This window comes from Acomys russatus, chromosome X, assembly GCF_903995435.1.
Source record: "Acomys russatus chromosome X, mAcoRus1.1, whole genome shotgun sequence".
In the NCBI taxonomy this organism is placed as follows: domain Eukaryota; kingdom Metazoa; phylum Chordata; class Mammalia; order Rodentia; family Muridae; genus Acomys; species Acomys russatus.
Genome location: NC_067169.1, coordinates 6,078,415 through 6,099,752, shown reverse-complemented (window position 1 = coordinate 6,099,752; position 21,338 = coordinate 6,078,415). Strand labels below are relative to the sequence as shown.

The window sequence follows — 21,338 nt, the reverse complement described above, 5'->3', positions numbered from 1 at the left end:
TGATCAACATTGAAAACATGATGTTACTAATCTGATGTGGCTACTGCCTGTAATACAGCATTTGGGAAGAAGAAAGAGGCAGCAGGATTCCCTCCAGCTGGGGGATATAGTTCTAGGCCAGCCTGGATGGCAGAGCCATACAATGTGAAAAAAGTTACATGTTCTAAGTGTATGATTCCTGTTTTGTATTTAAGATTGGCATATAACTCTATGGTATGAATGTTTCATAGATTATCCAATGTTTTGTGCTTGAAATGGCTTGCTATTTTCAGTATGAAGTTGCATGCTATGAAAACCATCTGGATGGCTAGATACTTGGGACCAAACTTCACTGTGATCCTGTAAAGAATGAAAAAAGACAATCTTAGATGTTGTTGTATGCATTACCAACATGCTAGTAAATGTTGCCACAGAGCTGGCCCTTCTCTGACTTTGATCAGAACAGATTCTGTGAAGGAGATTTCCTGATTAAAGGCTCACTTGCTCAACATAACCCACAGGGGTATTGATCTCACAGGGGACATTCTCCCAGGCCTGAAAATCCCATCCTCATGATGTCCTGTGTTTCTTTGCAGTTACCAAGTGTTCACTGTCACCATGCCAATGATCAGAAAGCATGCCAAAAGGCAGCTAGGAGGTTTTGCTGTGGCCACCCTAGCATGGTTCCTTTGTAGTGTCTCTATGGGCCTCCCCGAGTGGCGAGTGTGGCACTTTCAAGACCTCTGGGACTCCAAGCCCAGCATGACCTTAGTGGGGATGTGGAGAACCTGCGTTCACCACCAGGAAAGGAATTCCAGCATTGCCAGAGTGTGTTATCAATACAGCTACCAGGACACCTTCATTCCTTTGGATATTCGAGTGGCCCAACACCTGCTACTCATCTCCAGCTGTCTTGGCATAATTGCGGCAGTCTCTGACATAATTGCACTTTGGAAATTGTACTCAGGGAGACTCCGGAAGAAAGCTACCTACAATCCATTCTGTCTTCCAGGGATTCTGAACATCATTGCCAGCAGCTTTGTCTTCCTTTCCATCTTGTACAATTACTTATCCATCATTCGCAAGGATGGAATTGCCTTTCCCCCATATTTCCACACACCCTCCTTCCCAGATACCCAGAAAGTTGGCATTGCACTGGCAATGGCAACTCTTTCTTCTTTCTTATTTCTAATAGGTGGCACTATTGCCCTTTCTTTCACTCTTCCCTCAAGGTACAAAGTGCGTTCTATCATTTAAACTTAAGTTTCCAACTTACATAGACTTGAAAATCCAAAATTACAAGGAGTAATCACAAATATTGTTCAGATACCTACCTGAAATCTCCAGATTCAAAACGATGCCCAAGGGGGACAAGTGGGCCTCCTGTTCTATTTCCTGTCTTGGTTGCTTCAGTAATTCATTGATTGGCTTATGGATTTTCATTAAATAAAATCTTTCTCACTTAGTCTTAAGAGGTCTGGATTTGTATTACTGGTGCTGGAAGGTAAATGATCAAGAAATATAGTATATATAGAAAGGAGTGTTAGAATATATGAAAGCCTTAAATCATTATCTAAGCTCATAAAAATTAAAGTACTTCCCCCATATCATAATAATTGCAACTACCTACCAGATGGAAATTCCCAAACTATGTTTCAGATTACTGTAAGGAATCTCTGTAATGCTTTTGTCAAACTACCTGAGAAGAGTTTCCTCATATTTCCTTGCTCTCTCACTGTCTTTAAATTGATGTCTATTTTCCTAAAGTTTTAAATTTTGAGACAACTCATCCCATATTTTATTCCTCATGTGCTCCAATTATGTTATATTCAAAACATTTTCAGACCCTCCAATAGCTTATTAGTGTATCAGGTATTCTTTGTTATAGTTCCTTACAATTTTCATGCATTTCCCTGTTGGGAGACATTTCTTAGGGAGATGTAGAAGAAAAAACCCTACTCAGTACAGAAATAGCACAAACAGTAGAACAATGAAGTAATTCTGACTATGTGTAAATTTAATGGAATGGATTAGCTTGAGGGATCCTCAATGAAGGCCCCAATAAATTCTGGAAAGGAGTCTGGCACCCATTCCATAATCATGTTGGCAGGATATTTAGAAAGCTGGTTACATTTTATCTACAGTGAGAAGAGGCAAATGTTGTGTTTTGTCTGCTTTCTTCTTTTCATGTAGTCTAGGATGCAAGCCTCAAGGTCAATTCTTCCTGATTTTAGGCCAGGCCTTCCCACTTCAACTCACCTATTTAAAATAGCCCCATAAGCCATTCCCCAGAGACTAATGAAATCTAGAAAATCTCTCACATCTGTGGCTAGAAATTTATTATGTTTTACTCTAGATCAGCAGTTCTCAGCCTGTGGATCACCACACCCACAGGACTCCCATATCAATCATCCTGCATATCAGATATTTACATTATGATTAATAACAGCAGAAAATTATAATTATGAAATACCAATGAGATAATTTTATATCTGAGGTCACCACAACATATGGTACTGTATCAAAAGGTCACAGAGTTAGGAAGGTTGACAACCACTGCTCTAGATCTTGTGGAATTAACTGTGAGTGTAAACCATCACAGCATATTAATGTCAGCACTATAGTGAGTGATTCAGTTTGACTTAAATAAAATCCCCTAGAAATCCAGAGGAGATGTGCCTTTATAATAGGAACAGATACATTATAAGGTTATCCAGAAAATGGTAAGTGAACATTTCTACTATCCCCTTTCATTTCAGCCCCAAAGGCCAAAAATATCCCAATGAACCAGATTGGTTTAGAGAGAGGGAAAGATAATTTTATCAGCATTATTTCAAAGCATATACTTAGGGACCTACATGCTCATCATGCCATCTGAAAAGAGCAATAAATGCTCACAGCCAACAACACATCCAGAAAACCTAAAAAAGTTCATCACCTAATGTAGGGTACTTAACACCTCAATCAAGTGGCATACTCATTCAATATGTATCAATAAGGATTTCTCTTACCGAAATAAAAATTCTATGACCAAAATTATCCCTTAGGGCATGAGAAAGAGGTTTTATTTTATTTTTTTACAGGTAGCCTATCATACAAGGAAATCAATGATGAAACCTGGAGGCAGCAACTGATGCAAAGGGCATGTAGAAATACTGATTATTTGTTTACTCTCAATGGCTTCTTTTGACTGCTTTCCTATAGCACTCAGTACTACCAACACAGGGGTGGCAATACCCACAGTGAACTGGACTCTCTCACATTAATCATCAAACAATAAAATAGATCACTGGCTTTTCCACACTATGGTGGGAAGAGTTTCTTAATTGTGGCTCCCTCTCCTAATAGAAACCTAACTTATGTCAAATTTACATAAATCTATCCATCATAGTACAAATGACATAAGAAAGAAAGTGTTGAAATTGAGGAGATAGAGCAAAACAGGTCAACAAAAAGGCATTCTTACTGAGTCTCTGAGAATAACCACTGTTCCCTCCAAAGATAGATAAGGTACAACTGAAGTATACACTCCAAGAGGAAGAATAGCTGTCAGCTTGAGATGTAGCCTTTGCCTCTTAGACACCTAGATTCTGAGTGCTGACCACTACCCTACTGTCCTAATGAGGCACATATGATTTCATCTCAATGAGACTTCCTCCCCCAGAAAGCCCTGCCTCCCACTTCCTGTTCTTCTGCCCAGGTGATTGGCTAAACAGCGCTTTATAGATCATTGATATATCCACTCAGCATTCCACCACACTCAGGACTGAAATAAGTAAATTAAAAACAGAAAGAATAATTGAAATAATCAATGAAACCAAGAGTTAGTTCTTTGAGAAAATCAGCAAGATAGACAAACCCTTAGCCAAATTATCTAAAAGGCAGAGGGAGAGCATCCATATTAACAAAATCATAAATGAAAGGGGGACATAACAACAGATACTAAGGAAATCTAAAAAAGTCATTAGGTCTTACTTCAAAAGCTTGTGTTCCACAAAATTGGAAAATCTAAATGAAATGGATGGTTTATCTAGATAGATTTAACTTACCAAAATTAAATCAAGATTGGGGAAACAGTTAAAACTGTTTTAGGATCCTGAAGGAAATAGAAGCAGTCATTAAATGTCTTTGAAACAAAAACAACAAACAAACAAACAAACAAACAAAAAAACACAGAGCCAGATGGTTTTAGCACAGAATTCCACCAGACTTTTAAAAAGAGCTAATACCAAACAGTTCCACAATATGGAAACAGAAGGAACATTACCAAACTCATTCTATGAAGCCACAGTTATCTTGATACCCAAACCACACAAAAACTTGACAAAGAAAGAGAATTATCACAGGGACACAGGCATGGTTCAGCATATGAAAGAGAAAAATATGTGATCATCACACTAGTTGCAGAAAAAGCCTTTGAGAAAGTACAACACCACTTCATGATAAAAGTCTTGGACAGATCAGGGATACCAGGCCCATGTCTAAATATATTAAAGGCTATTTACAGCAAGATGATAGGTAACATCAAATTGTGTGAAGAGCAACTCAATGCAATTCCACTAAAATCGGGGACAAGACAAGGCTGACCACTTTCACCATGTCTCTTCAATACAGTACTTGAAATTCTAGCTAAAGAAATAAGACAATTAAAGAAGATCAAGGGAAAACAAATTGGAAAGGAAGAAGTTAAATATAGCTATTTGCAGATATAATAGTATACGTAAGTGATACCCAAAATTTCGTCAGTGAAGTAAAGCTGATAAATACCCTCAGCAAAGGGGCTGTATACAAGATTAATTTAAAAAAAATCAGTAGCTTCCTTTTCAAGTCTCTTATGGAGTTGAAGACCATGTAGCTTAGTTTTACAAAAAACTTAGCTGTTTAGGGGTTAAGATGTATTTAGGTCTAGATAGGTGTTTTAAGTTGATAATGACAATATGTGGTAGAGATAGATTTACACTCAGAAATTTAGATACAACAAGATAGGAAAGATGTCTTCTTTAAAACTGTCAAATACAAATAGCCAAAACACTAAGAATGTAGCATTTATGTAATTCCTGATTGTGTCACAGTTCTTCTTGCCATAGGTAATCTATTATGTCTATGTGTAATAATATAAATGTATATGTAAAAAAACATCAGTAGCCCTCTTGTAAACAAATGACTGTGAAAAAAATTAGGGAAACTACACCCTCCACAGTTACAAATAATATAAAGTATGTTGTTATAACTCTAATCAAATAAGACAAAGACCTGTATGGCAAGAACTACAAGTCTCTGAAGAAAGAAATTGAAGAAGGTATCAGAAGATGGAAAGATCTCACATGCTCATGGATTGGTAGTGTTATCAGTAAAAATGACCATCTTACCAAAATCAATCTATAGATTCAATGTAATTCCCAGCAAAATTCCAACAAAACTCTTTACAGACCCAGAAAGATCAATTCTCAACTTCATATAGAAAGACAAGAAACCCAGAATAACTAAAACATCCCTTTACAATAAAAGATTTTTCCAGAGGACTCTTTAGACCAGATCTCAAGTTGTAAAATAGAGCAAGAGTAATAAAAATCTGCATGGAACTGGCATAGAAAAAGACAGGTCCATCAATGAAATTGAATTAAAGACAAAGAAAGAAACCCACAGAACTATGGACACTTGGTTTTTGACCAGGAAGCCAAAATCATACAATGAAAAAAAGACAGCATCTTCAGTAAATATTGATGGTCCATCTAGATACCTACATAAGAAAACTGGAAATACATACCTATTTATCACCCCACACAAAACTCAAGTCCAAGTGGATCAAAGACCTCAACAAAAAAACCTGAAACACTAAGTGGGAACCAGTCTTGCACTCATTGGAACAGGAGACAACCTCCTGAACAGAACACCAACAGCTCAGTCTCTGAGATTAGCAATTAGTAAATGGGACTTCATGAACCTGAACATCTTCTGTAAGGAAAAAGGACATGGTCAATAGCACAAAAGAGCACCCTACAGTTGGAAAATATCCTTAGGAAACATACATCTGACAAAGGACTAATATCCAAAACACATAAAGAACTCAATAAACCAAACACCAACAAACCAAATAATCCAATTTAAAAATGAGGCACACAGCTAAACAGAGAATTCAACTATACTACAAATCCTGGGCCCAAAGAAGTTAAGTAACAAGGAGGGTCCAAGGGAGGCCCTCCTTAAATCTCTCAGATGAGGAAATAGATAGATGGTGGAAGAAGAAGTAGAGAGGGAACTGTATAAGAGAGGGTGTAGGGAGGGAAATGAGGGTTGGAAGCAGATGTGGGGAGAGTGTGGAGGGGAGGTTTGAGGGCCTGGAGTGAAAAGGGAAACTGAAGGCATGGGCATTATAGAGACAAGCTGGAGACCTGCAACAGGATAAGCTACAGGGAGGATATGGGGATGTCTCCAGCTGAGTCTGCTAGCAGCAGGGGACTTGAGACTGAGGAGGCCATCTTCTAGTAAGGCAGGACATATAGTAGTGGGAAGGGAACACCAATCCACCTACAAAACCTTCTAACCAAATTTTACCCTGCCTACAAGAAGTATAGAAATAAACATAGAGACTGAGGGAATGAACAACCAATGCCTGGCCCAACCTGAGATCCACCCCATGTGAGAGAGTCAACCACTGACACCATTAAGGATACTCTGCCTTGTTTACAAACAGGAGCCTAACTTAAGTGTTCTGAGAAGCCCCATTCAGCAGCTGATTGAATCAGATGTTGAGATACACAGCCAAGCATTAGGAGAGCTCAGGAGAGTACTGTGGATAAAAAATGAGAGGGAAAGATAGAAGGGCTCAAAAGGGACAAGAATGCTGCAAGAAGACCAGTAGAGTCAACTAACATAGACCCATGGGGGCTTACAGAGACAGAAGCACTACGAAAGAGAATGCATAGACTAAATATAGGCCCCCCTATGCATATGTAACCTGTGGGCAGTTTGATCTTCATGTGGGTCCTCTAGTAAGTTGAGTGCTTGCTGTCTATATCATAGACTCTGTTGCTTACTTTTAATCACTTTGCCCTAACCAGGCTGTCTTGCCCAGAGAGGCTTCATCAGGAGCTCCACCCATCAGCCCCTTCTCCCTGAGTCAGGGCAAGTTAACCCCCAGAACTTCCAAGGAAAATGCAGCAATATATCCACACTGTGACTGCAGCTAAAGTTTTAAAGGTTGATTGTGATCATAGATTCAGTATCTTTTATTTTCTTTTAAATGTGTTCTTTCTTATATTTTATTTAAACATAATAATAATAATACTAATTATAAGAAAGTGTTCCATTTCATAGTTAGCTATAAGAAAGATTTATTTAAATGTTTAAATATCTCACCCATCACCACTTTCTACTTTTTTGCAAGTGTGTATACTAAGCAACATGAAGAAAAACATTGCCCCTCTTACTCTGTTATTTATCAATAATTTCTGGGCATTGCTCCACTTAACCTGGCAAACATCTTCTGTAAACAGATAATTACTAATTCTGGAATTCTGTGGAAGAAACCTATTGACTTATATGGAGCAGTCAAAAGTTATAAATTATCTGCAAAGAGTATTTTTTAAAAGTAAACAGGAAAATGGAATTCCTAATCAAGATTTTCTTCTATACTGCTCTTTGATCAAAGGGGGGAAAATGAAGAAATTTACTTAGGGGACTCCTTTAAATTGGGCATGGATTTAAAGCAATGCCATGGTGGAAGCAAATGTAGCAGTTCATTTAAATGAGATTCTCCTTGACCTTGTGAGGAGCCTGTCCCCTGCATCCAGCACATCTTTAATAAGAAAGCCACACATGACTGTGCTCTCCTACCTTTGAATGTTGGTATCCATAGAAGCCACTCAAGCTTCGCATCTGTGGTTATTGTGTCATGAGAATCTACTTCCAGTCATTTTGTAGATTTAATATCTTATTCAACTCTTTAAGTCGTGATAGGCTGTGACCATATGGTGGAGGAGAAATTCCTCCTCTGTCACAGACCAAGTGGAGGGGAATATGGTGAAAAAGGGAGGGAGGGAGGGATGGCAGGACACAAGGGGATAACAATTGAGATGCAATCTGAATAAATTGTTAAAAATAAAAACAGTCCTGGATTATCAGTTAAACAGAAAAAATACTACAAAATAAAAAATAAATTTAATACCTGGCATGTCAACAGTGACATTGGCACCTGAGTATTTCTGAAGTTATTTGAGTGGATCTATTGTCTGTTGCTATATATAGAAAAAAGAAAATCTCAAATTGTTTGGTTTTACCAATAAAGACTCAGGATCCAGAGTTGGGGTGAAAAACTAGAGGCAGATAAAGCACCCAGCTGATTTCCTACTCTGCCAATATTCTAGAAGAAAAAAGCCTTTCTACTCAGCTCAAATCTTAGAAGGAAAAACCAAAGCCAAAGGCCAAAAGCTAAATAAAAATAAAACAACAAGAAAAAAAAAAACCCAAACCTTGTTCTTCTCAATGCTATATTAATTACCCATCTCTCAATGTAGTTCTTTTCTATTTAATCCCTGTCACCTGGTTTCTTGCTCTGCCTTTTGACCTAAGGTTAACTTTATATAGCTCTTGTTTACAGAAAGCCGTTTGATCAAAGGTCTATGCTAGGTCCGATTCAGACCACACACAACAGTTTAAAATAAACAATAAATTATTGGATTAAAAGTGTTGTTCTAGGGACTAGCCACTCCCCAAATAGAAAAAGGGTTTTACAGCTCACAATCTTGGCATTCACACTGGGATAAAATATTCTACAGCAATTGTCAGTAAACCCAGGGCATCCATCATTGAAACTGATGAATTCTCTCTTTGGAGAGTGGGGCATCATTATTTCTATGATCCTTAATCTTGGCAAAGCAGACAAACACCGTTTCTTTGAAGCTCACTCAGGGCAAGCCTTTACATTGCCATGGGTTCTCACAAATTTGCCAAGGAGAGTCTCTTTGGACTCTCCTTGGGAGCAATGAGATGTTGAAGGAGGAACTTCTAAGGATTCTGGCTGCTTCTTAATCATACAGCACCTTCATTCATATTGGACAATTTTTACAACACACATATGAAATGAAATGTTAAATGTAGTGTTTGTTAAAATATCTTCATGGAATAAGAGGACACCATACATGCTGGGTACGCCATTTTGGAGGGAGATCCTGTATGAACCTGAGGTGTGGCAGGTCTCCTCAGGGAGACAGGTAGACCTGTAGACCCCTGGACCCCAGGAACTGTAGCCTTGGAGGTGATGAAGCTCAGGGGACCAGAGGCTGTAACTGTGAGCCTCCAGAATCCAGGGGCTTTTCCCAGGATGGTGGGACTAGCCAGGTTGCTGGAAGCTGGAACTGCCCGTTTCTGTCACCCATGAGCTCTTCTCTCACCAGGAAATGTAGATGCTGGTGTTTTGGTGTCTGCAGCATGGCTGTTTGTTTTCTCTGCAGTCACTGTGGTCCTACTTCCCAGATACCAGGCAAACTGGGTGCTGCCATCTTGGATTCTCTCAAACTAACATTGAACAAACATCCAAAATGCTGCTACTCTTAAAAATGTAATAAGAGGCTGTATGGATGCACTGACATATAAGAGCACAATCTGTACTCATAAAGAATATCATTTCATTTCCCAGCACACACATTAGGTAGTTTACAATTGCCTGTTACTCCAGCTCCAACCAAATGGAAGGAGACCTTTTTACAAAAAATTTGTTGTATGTCAAAGTAGGTGATACAGGAACCTGAAAGAATATCCATTAGGAGATCAGCGAAATACTGAGCAAAGAGTAAATAGGTACTCTAATGTGGTGTTTATTGTTTTACTTATTTATTTACTCCAATAATGAAAGAAATTGGAAGGCTACAAAACAAAATGTAACTGACTACTGACATATATAGTGATTTTTTTCCTTCCATTTAATTTTAGGGTAAAAGTCCACATTGTTTTGGCTTTTGCTTTTGTGTGTAGGTTGGGGAAGTAGAATGGAAACATGTTCTCATTATGTATTGTAAGGCTTCCAATGAAATCACTTTGTCATCACTGCTGACCTCAGCCTTGAGTTAATTCACTTGTTTCAGCCTCCCAGGTGCTGGAATTATGGGCATGAGCCATCATGTGTAACTTATAGAAGGGATTTTTATACTTGTTAAAAAAAAAGCTCTGTGGATATAACTGAGCTACCTATGCATACTAAAAATGTTCTACCAGTAACCTACAGACTCATCCTGAAAATGTCTTCTCTGACTTTACTGTCAGATATTCTTCATGCCTGCATTATTCTTGATGCTCCAATAAGAAATTTTAAGAAATGGGTGGCAGGATGTTACCTAAGGGAGTTCAGCTCCTTGAATCCTACTTATCTACAAAATTAATGGCATATACCTTCTATAAGAATATCTGAAAACACCTCCTGAAAGAAACATATCTTTAAATTCAAAATAGTATTATCATTAAGTAATACTAAAGTAACTCCATAAATTCTTTTCTTGCACTAATACTAAGTACCAGATACTAAAGATAGCTCCCCAGGAGATAACACCAAATGTGTCAACATAAAACACAATGTAGCAGAAGATGAATAAATGAAGACATAAGAATTTAAGGAATGGAAGAGTATATTTAAGAAATGTCCAGAGCTGAAGAGATGGCTCAGTGGTTAAGAGAACTGCCTTCTATTCCAAAGGACACGAGTTCAATTACTAGCACTCACATGGCAGCTCATAACTGTCTGTAACTCCAAGATATGACACTCTCACACCAACACACATACATTAAAATTAAATAAAGAAAGAAATTTCCCCTAACTCTACCTAAGAGATGTGTCTGCCTATGAAACTCTGGGACTTGGGTATAAGAGATACTAATATGATCTTGAGATCTTCCCTAAGTGGTGAAGTAAAAACACAAAGTCTATGTTTGGAGGCTGGCTCATGGCAGGTGTGCATTCAGATGAATGAAGGGTGAAGTGGTAGATGATGCTCAGGTTTTCCAGAAGGAATATCTTAAACAGGAGAACAGAGTGAGGGAATAATGCAGGCAAATTCTTCCTGAGATAATGTCTAATGACCAGAGAAAGCAATTCATGTAAAGAGCATTTTAACAAGCTTTATTCTTGTTGGGTAAATAATTTTGAACAAATTATGTTATTTTTCATACTGGAGGCTGAAGCTCCATCACCAGGAATGCTGGTGCTAGAATGTTTACCAAGTAACTATATCCCCAACCTTAAAAATACTATTTTGAGACAGGTTACAGCTAACATGGACAAACTGACCTTGGATTTTTTTTAATATTCTAGAAATGAATTCTCTTTGTTGTTGTTTGAGATTTCCTTTGTTAATTCTGGGACATGTCCTCTCTGTGAACCATTTTGGACTCAAACTCACTGTGTAACCCAGACTGAAATGTAAATGGTTTTCTTCCTGTGTGTGTCTGCTTACAACTACCTACTATGAAATATTAATTAGGACTGTTATTTGACAAACAACCTAAACTCTTGAAATACATTCTTGGTGTGTCCTTGAAGTCCCTTTGATGGGCAGGGTAAAGTAAATAAGACTATCGCTATGATAAAATATTGAGAAATTCAAGATGATGTTGCAATTCTAAACATTTATTCAACAAGTTTATGGGCACTGAACATAAGTCATAAACAGCTAATACTGCATATTGACCCTCACACAGAGATAGTGTGTAAATTTAATAGCACGCTCTCACCTAGACAGGTCATCTAACAAAAGTAAAAAGAGAAATATTAGAGCTAACTTATGTCCTAAACCAAATGGACCTATGAGATATTTATAGGACATTTCACTCAGACACAAAAGAATCTACCTTCTTCTTATGGATCTTTCACCAAAATTGACCACATCCTCAGACACCAACCACATTTCAACACTAATGTAAATTGGAATAACTCCTTGAATCCTATATCAACAATACTCTTGTGTATCAGAAACAAGAATACATCAAAAATATCATCCACCCTAATCAAGTACGGTTTATCCCAGGGATGGAGGCAAGATCCACCATATGTGACTTGATAAATACATTCTGCCATAAAAACAAACTGAAAGGCAAAACCACATGATCATCTCATTAAATGCAGAAAAGGACTTTGACAAAATATAGTACCTCTTCAGGACAAAGTACTGGAGAGACCAGGGATATAAGGGACATCCTCATTATAATAAAACCAATTTATAGCAATCTCATAGTGAATATCCACACAAATTAAAAGAAACTCAAAGCAATTCTACTAAAATCAGGAACATATTAAGCATATCCATTCTTTCCATTCATATTCAATATAGTATTTGAAATCTTACCTAGCAAGTGGATAAAATTAGAAAAGAAGTCAATGCACCTTTATTTGCAGTAGATATGATTGTATAGATAAATGATTTTAAGAACTCAACCAAGAAACTTCTACAAATGATAAACAATTTAAGTAAAGTAGCAGGATACAGAATTAATATACAAAATTAGTAACCTTTTTATATACTAGTGGCAAATGGACTGAGAAAGAAATCACAGAAACAGAACTTTCCACAATGGGTTCAAAAATTATAAAAAGTATCTTGGAGTAATTCTAACCAAGCACATGAAAGACTTGCTTATTTAAAATTTTGAGAGATTTAAAAAAGAAATTCAATAAGGTATTCGTAGATGGAACGATCTTGGTGCTCAAGTATTGGTAGGATTGATACAGTAAAAAATATTAAGCCCTACTTAAACTATTAGAAAATAAGGAACACTCCCAAACTCTTTAGACAAAGTCAGTATGACTCTGGCACTGAAAGAATGTAATAACACACACCAACAACAAAGTTGCAAGTCATTGTTTCTTTTGAACATAGACTCAAAAATAACCAATAAAATACTTGCAAAGACAATAAAGATGTATATCCAAAAGATTAACATGTGGCCAAGTTGGCTTTATTCCTGACATACAGGAGTGGTTCAATATATGTAAACCAATATAGATTTTTAAGACAATAATCACAACTCAATGTATGCAGGAATGAGCCATATAAAAACATATGATTATGTGGTGAAGACTTAAAGAGTGTAACAACAGAGGGAACCTACCTCAAAAAAATAAAGGTCACATGTAAGCAATCTGCAGGCAAGATCATCTTGAATGGAAAAAAAGCTTGAAGCAATCCAATTGAAATCAGGAATGGAACACTATCCCTAATTCTTTTAAATATTATACTTGAAGTATTAGTTGGAAAAATAAAACAAGACATGGAAATTAAAAGGATATAAATAGGGAAATAAGTCAAAGTGTCCCTGTTTGCAGATGATAGGATACTATACAATAATCATCATAACATTATGCCAGAAAACTTCTTGGCTTAGTTTGGATTTTATTGCCATGAAGAGACACCATTACTGTGGAAATTCATAAAGGAAAACATTTAATTGGGGCTGGCTTATAGTTTCAGAGATTCAGTCCATTATCTTCATGGCAGAAAGCATGTCACCATACAGGCAGGCATGGTGGTGGAGGAGTTGAGAGTTCTGTCTTGATCCACAGTCAGCAGAAGGGGACTGAGTTCCACACTTGGTGGAGTTAGAGCAGAGGATACCTCAAAGCCTGCCCCCACAGTGACACACTTTCTCCAACATGACCATACCCCTTAAGGATCCCACTTGCCATGGGCCAAGCTTTCAAAACACAAGTCTATGTGGGTCATACTTATTCAAACTATTGCATTTCACAAAATCATAAACAAATTCAGCAGTATGTTAGGCTACACAGTCAACTTGCATAAATCAATAGCTTTTCTATATACCATCAACAAAAATACATGGATCACTGACAAATACATATTTACTACAGCTTCAAATAAAATAAAATAAGTAGGAATGAACATATCCTGGGAAGTGAAGGACCTCTACAAAGAAAAATGTAAACTTATGAAGGATATAGAAAGCAGCAGAAAATGAAAAGGCATCTTATACTTGCTTTTTAGTATAATTAAAGTTGCAAAAGTGGAGGCAGGACCCAAGAAAGCATGCCAAGCACTCACTGTGTCTGATCTGCAGGACTGTACTAAAAGACGGGGCTGGGAGCTACAGAGCAGCAGAGCTGGGGTGCCCGGGGTAAGAGGAGTCCACATTGTGTGGAACACAGATGGGTTTGGTCTCAGGCCATCCAGGTGGTCCAGGGAGGAGTCCTTGGTGCCCAGTCCCCAGAGTCTGGATGCATGCCTGAGTTTGAGCTTCAGCTGCACTCTACATCTCAGACTCTGTGTCTTGGACTGAATTGTGGGCTGCAGGACACCCATGTCTGAGTCTACTATCCCGGAAGTGATCCCAGGTTGTGGAACATGGGTGGATCTGACCTCAGATCACTTGGCCCCTACACAGAAGGCTCCAGGGCTGAGGTGGGCAAGGGCATCGTCACCAAAGTCTACCATATGCTGGCAAGCATGCTGCACTGGCACTCTGTCAAAGACTGAACTGTGGGTTATAGGGCACCAGAAACTGGGTCTGCTAGCCCAGAGGCAAATCCCAAGGTGTAGAGCACAGGTGAATCTGACCTCAGGACACCTGACCAATCCACGGAGAGTTCACAGTTCTAAGTCAGCACAGGAGCAGTCCCCAAACCTTAGCCATAGGCTGGCAGGCACACAGCAATCTATTTCCAGATCAAGCAGCAGGCCTCAAGGCTCCAGTGTCTGGGGCTTCTAACGCAGAGGAGACGCTAAAGTGTGGAACAATGGTGGATCTAAACTTAGGACAAATCTACAGAGAGTACCTGATTCTAAGCAGGCACAATATCCACATAGCTAGCCACACAGTGGCGAGCATGCACCACCCATCCATGTTCCATCTGTCCTATGTGTTTCAGAGAGAACTGGCCTACAAGGCAACAGTGTCTGAATCTTTTGGCCCAGAGTAGCCCCCATAGTGTAGAGCACAAGTGGATCTGATCTCACTCCACCTGGCCATTACACAGAAAGTTCCCGTATCTGAAACCATGTCACTTGTCTGATCCACCCAAGTGTTCCTTAATCTACATAGGTGAGGAGTCTCAACCTGTGGGCACTCACTTAGGAGCTACTCGCCATGGCTTGTAAAGGACCCTAGAAACTACCACCCAATGCAATCTACAGCGAGATGACTAAAGACCTGCATCAAAAACACAAACAATAAAAGCCAAAATAATATCACATCTCCAGAACCCAGTTATCCCAACCAACATTGTCCCAGCACTGGAAACACAAACTCAACAGACACACAGGAAAATGACCTGAAATCCTTCATAATGAAGATGATAATGGAGGAAATTAATAGCATCAATAAAAATATACAGGAAGATACAGCCAAACAGATTGTTTTGAAAACTCACTTGAGTTCCACGGATTCTTTTGAATCTTGTTTCTCCCCTTCAGTCTGTTTATGTAGTCAATTATACTTCTTAATTTATGTGTATTGAGCCATCTTTGCGTGTCTGGGATGATTTGACAGATCTTAGTGGGCCCAAGAACTTAGCAAAACTTGACTACATGATGAAAGTACCATTCCAGTCATAAAACTCAGCACATAGACAGCACTACCTGCTAAAACAAAGACCTAATCCATCAAAGTCCATAGTTCTGGGGAAATCTCTAAATGTACTAACCTTGCTCTTTGCTTATGTAGTTCTGTTTCTAGTTTGATGTTCTTGTTAACTTAAGTATATCAACCAAGAACATTGTTTTTGTGCTGAAAAGCTCTCACTGGGTTAGGATCAGGGCTACATTGGCATCCTGAGCACCAACTGTAGCTTTGGATAGCTAATAAACACTTTCTATTGGCTTAAATCTATGGTTCAGCAGCCTTTTCTGAAGTATATTTCACAAAATTAAGGCAAATAAGTAATGGTGGATTACCTTTTCATGTGTTCTTGAATTCTATTATGAAGCATTTTATAGGAAAAAGACTTATTTAATGTCACAGTTAATATGTCTTATTTAGGGAAGAGACCTTTTACTATGCAACAAACCAAACTCTACACAAGAGCCCTGTAGTGCAGAGTGAAGGCTAAAATATTTCCCATGAGAGATCACTGCCACTTTATATGTGCAAACATGCATTTCAATAGTCAAAACCATGTTAAATTCAGGGTGCAGTTCTCACCAAGTGAAGAAGCAGTATTTCCCTCTAACATAAAGTTCGTGAGGTAGATTGGGTCCACTTTTTAAAATTGCCTAGTGGTATCTAATGACTATTCTAGGCAACAGCACATAATTCTGTGAGTTTTGTGATTGAGGTTTCTATTACCTCACTCAACCAGGAAATATAAGCAATTAGAACAAAAAAAATTGTATTATAATTCTGAGAAGCTATTTTTCATAAAATGAGTACCCCAAGTGGCAAAAACATGAGTAGACATCGCATCTCTATTTAGGTGGATTGGTCATTGACTCAAGGCCAGCTCAGATCTCATTTGAGCTAAGATGCCCAGTAGGCCCTGCTGGTTCTGGGTACAACCTTTTTCACGAGTAGTGGAAAATAACGTGGAAGATCGATATGTGGCTCTTACCCAATGCTCTAACCCAAAATAATCCATCATGAAGAAATTCTAGTCTTTTCCTTTCTTAAATATTTGACAAAATTTTTGTCATAAACGAAGTGTCCCTCAGTAGAAGAGTGGATAAAGAAACTGTGGTACATATACACTATGGAATACTACTCAGCTATTAAAAACAAGGAATTCCCGAAATTTGTGGATAAATGGATTGAGCTAGAAATGATCATAATGAGTGAGTTAACCCAGAAGCAGAAAGAATCAAATGGTATATACTCACTTATATCTGCATACTAGCCCAAGGGGCATGTCCCACAAAAGCCTTCACTTACCAGGAAACTGGGACAGAGGGGAAGGCATCCTATTGGGACTCTAAATGAGAGACGCATGGGAGAATAGCAAAATAAAAGGATACAGAGGGTCCTAGAAATCTACAAGTAGAACAATATGATAGGCAGATTTGGGCCCAGGGGTCCCGCTCAAACTAAGGCACCAGCCAAGGACAATACAGGAGGTAAACTTTAAACCCCTTCCCAGATCTAGCCAATGGTCAGAATATTCTCCACAGTTGAGTGGAGAGTGTGATACGACTTTCTCACGTACCCTGGTGCCTCACATTTGACCATGTCCCCTGGATGGGGAGACCTGGTGGCACTCAGAGGAAGGACAGCAGGTAGCCAAGAAGAGACTTGATACCCTATGAGAATATATAGGGGGAGATAATCCCCCTCAGGAACAGTCATAGGGGAGGGGAATAATGGGAAAATGGGGGGGGGGAGGAATGGGAGGATACAAGGGATGGGATAAACATTGAGATGTAACAAGAATAAATTAATAAAAACAATGTCTTCTTGAAAAAAAAAGTAGACTAGTAATTGACATGACCATGATTTGATGAATTAACAATTAACTTGTATTACTTAAGTATTCTAACCAGACTGCAATAGCACTTTCAAAGTTTTGGAAGTAAACCTTGTACTAGAATTGAATTGTATTGGTACACTACCTTACATTAGAATAGAAATATATTTCCTAAGTGTGAAGAATAAACTTGAATTTGAATTCTATGTCAATGTTTCGAAACTAAACGTATTTTTCATCAATATACAGAATTCTATACCAATGAACTGAAAATCATTTCATTTGTGAGCCATAATTAAGACCTTAAGTTGAGGAGTAGAACCTTTTTGTTGTATCATTCTTAGGTATCTGCAGAGCAAAGGCTTCTAAATGACCACTAACAGGTTGCAACAATATGATCATTTACTCCTTTGTTCGATGTTTATACCTTAGATCCATGTAGTGAAACTACAGGAAGAATTGAACCATGGTGTCTGCTCTCAGAGGACTTACAGTGTAGTTAGGAAAGTCTATTTGATTAGACATTAGGATGTCTACTCCAGCTTGTTCCTTATGTCTATTTGCTTGGACGACCTTCTTCCAGCCCTTCATTCTCAGGAAATGTCTACCTTGGTGACTGTGGTGTTTCTTCTAAGAAGTAGACTGTTGGGTCCTGTTTATGCATTGATTCTGTTAGCCTGTGTCTTTTTAATGGAGAGTTGAGAGCATTAAAGTTGAGAGAGATTAGTGACCAGGGACTGTTAGGTCCTGTATTTAGACTTGGTTGTGGCAGTGTGCTTGTGTGCTGGTCTAAGTTTTGTTTTGTGAAGGTGAAGTAACCTATTTCATGTGTTTTCCTGGGTATAGTTAGCCACCTTGTGTTGGAGTTTTCCTTCTAATATTCTGTACGGATGGATTTTTATACAGGTACGATTTACATTTACATTGTTGTGGAATAACTATAACTTGTTTTCTCCATCAATGCTTATTGAATGTTTTGCTTAGTACTCTGGACTGGCATCTCTGGTCTCTTAGAGTTTGTAAGATGTCTGCACAGGCCCTTTTGGCTTTTTGTAATTTCTGCTGAAAAGATAGGTATGATTCTGATAAGTTTGCCATTGTAAGTTGCTTGACCTTTTTCTCTTGCTGCTTTTAATCTTTTTTCTTATTTCTGTATAAGTAGTGCTTTGATTATTATGTGGCATGGAGGATTTTCTTTTCTGGTCTACTCTATCAACCTGGTCTAGTTCCAGTACATCCAGGACTTCATAGAGAAACCTGGTCTCAAAAATAGGAGGAGAAGCAGGACAATGAAGAGGAAGAAAGGTCAATGAAGGAAAAGAGACAAAAAGAGAGACAGACAGAAAAGCAGACAGACGAAGAAAGAGAGAATGAAGCATAGTTTTTTCTAAATATACATTTGACATGCCAACTTTTATTCACAAAATTACACTGATGTATTTGGGTTGTACAGTCCCCACACCACACTCAATTTGAGAAGTACCACACTTAGGCATACCTGGAACACATTTCCAAGGACTTTGCTAAAAGAGATTGGATTTGCAGTCACATGAGTGTCTAGTGCACTGACCTATGCCTGGAGAGGACTCAACTCCTAGTGCAACAAGATATTATTTTGAAGACATCTTCTTAACACCTGACAGCCTTTTATTGATGTCTTTCATGTGTGTGTGGTGTAGAGCGAAGGAGAACAGGCAAGCATGTAAGTGCCACAGCACACAGCACAGGCACTACAGAGTAATTAGAGTTCTGTACTCAGCACCCATATAAGGCAGTTCACAACCACAAGAAACTCTAGCTCCACAGGACCTGACACCCTCTTCTGACCTTGGCTGACATTTTCACCCATGGCATATATACACATATACAAAATCATTAATCCCAGCACTCGGGAGGTAGAGGCAGGAGGATTCAAAGTCTTCTTTGGCTACACAGCCAGTTTGAAGGCAGTGTGAAAGATAAGTCATCTGATCTTATGAAGCAATAAAAACAACAACATAACCTTTAGATATTACTAATCGCAAGCTTTCAGTAGATCTGTAAAGTAACAAACAAAAAATAATAACAAATGCCTTCACTTTTCTATGAACCTGACATTTAGATGCAGAGCAGAAGTAGAGATGTCTAGTCTAACCCTTATAGTTCATAAAGGAGATGGGAGAAAGCTTGTTGAATTCGCTAGTCTGAGTGAACATCTACTGAGTAGCCACAGCAGGACTAAAATTCCACTCACCTCCACATTTGTTCTCTTTCCAAATATACCACACCCCATTTCTTCCCTCATCATTATCAGAAAAACATGGTTTTGTGGAGCCGTGTTATTTGTAATCAGTATCATATCCTCCTTATCCTTCCATCCTCAGAGGAAGGTGTCAGGGAAAAGGAGAGTGGTCTTGTCCACCAGCGTAGTTAAAGACACCCCCAGATAGGTTTTAGTAACTATTTAAGCTTGAGGGTGGGAAGCAATCCTCAGATAGTGACAAAGATCCAACGAGGAGCCTCAGAGAAGATAAAACCAGACAACGAAAAGCAATAAACCCACCTGAGAGCTCTTGGTGATGGAGAGTCCGAAAAATTTACTTTCTTAGAAGGAGACTCAGAGCCCCGGATATCCCCCACTTGAATTCTTCATAACCTAAAAACATAGGACAATCCCTTTCATTTTGCACAGGGCAGGCCTCTCAAGTTATGTGGTGTGCACGGTGCTATTTCCTCTGAAACAACAAGGAACAGGTGAGGGGAAAGTAAGAGGACTGTAGCCTTAGACCTTTTCCATTTCTGACAAGATACATATTATTATAAACATGACACCTTACTCCAAACAACACTCCGAAGTGCCCGAGTTTCAACCCCAGCAGCAGCATTCTGGTCCTCCACACCCAGAGCTAAGAGCCACTGGAAGTGATATTTTGCTGACTTTCCATAGAACAAGTCAGTCCAGTTCCTGAGAGTGGGAAAAGAAGGCATGGCTGAAGGAAGGTGCCAGAGGCATCTGTACCTAAATAGGGTAAACACCCACTGGCCTGTGCTGCTGAGGGTGATTTTGGAGTCAGGAAATTAGAGGGACCTGAGCCTGGGCTCAAGGCCAGTTTCAGGTGGTCCCGATGCTCAGGCTACAAGGTGGACTTGCTGCTGGAATTCCTGAGCCCAGGGTCAAAATTAACCTTTGTACTCTGCAGCTTTGAGAATGGGTTGGGCCACAGCCAAAGGCAGGAGTTCCTGTGGGTTAGCTGAATCTGGTTGTACTGTCTGAAAAGGTTACTATTCACTTCTCACATCCTCAGGGCTTCCATAGTGTAGTGGTTAGCACATCTGCTTTGCCCGTAGAGAGGCCTGGGTTCAAGTCCCAGTGGAACTGTACTTCAGCAATGGACTCACTTGTTTGCAACTACCCTAGATAAAATGCAGTACTTGAGATCTTATTTTTCTTGTACCTATATTTCTCCTAACACCTTTCTGTCCCTGACATGAAAGGACAGACACCTCTCCTTCACCAAGGTCACAGTTACTTTATGCAGAGTAAGTTGGAGCCTTAGCTGCTGTTTTCCCCACCTAAGAGAGGCTTCATCAGGAGCTCTGTCCATCAGCCCTTTCTCCTGAGATGACCCCCAGAACTTCCCAGGAAAACGCATCAATATAGACACACTGTGACTGCAGCTAAAGGTTTTAAGGTTGATTGTGATCATAGATTTAATATATTTTTTTCTAAATGTGTTCTTTCTTCTGCTTTATTTAAACATCATCATCATCATCATTATTATTATAAGGTGTTACATTTCATAGTTTGCTATATGAAAGATTCATTTAAATATTTAAATATCTCACCCATCACCACTTTCTACTTTTTTGCAAGTGTATATACTAAACAACAGAGAGAAAAACATTGCCCCTCTTACTCTCTTATTTATCAATAATATCTGGGCATCCCTCCACTTAACCTGGCAAACAACTTCTGTAAATGGATAATTAC

The 21,338-nt window shown here is 38.8% G+C and overlaps 1 protein-coding gene across 1 annotated transcript; it reads left to right on the top strand.

Annotated features, from left to right (window-relative positions):
• The first annotated feature begins 603 nt into the window (after positions 1–603).
• Positions 604–1,236, top strand: LOC127184979 (claudin-34-like). The gene has a single exon (XM_051141469.1). It carries the CDS (start codon positions 604–606, stop codon positions 1,234–1,236), a length of 633 nt encoding a protein of 210 aa, XP_050997426.1.
• The last annotated feature ends 20,102 nt before the right edge of the window (positions 1,237–21,338 follow it).

Bases quoted from the DNA above. Each gene is read 5' to 3' on its own strand.
- LOC127184979 (XM_051141469.1), top strand. From the start codon at position 604: ATGATCAGAAAGCATGCCAAAAGGCAGCTAGGAGGTTTTGCTGTGGCC.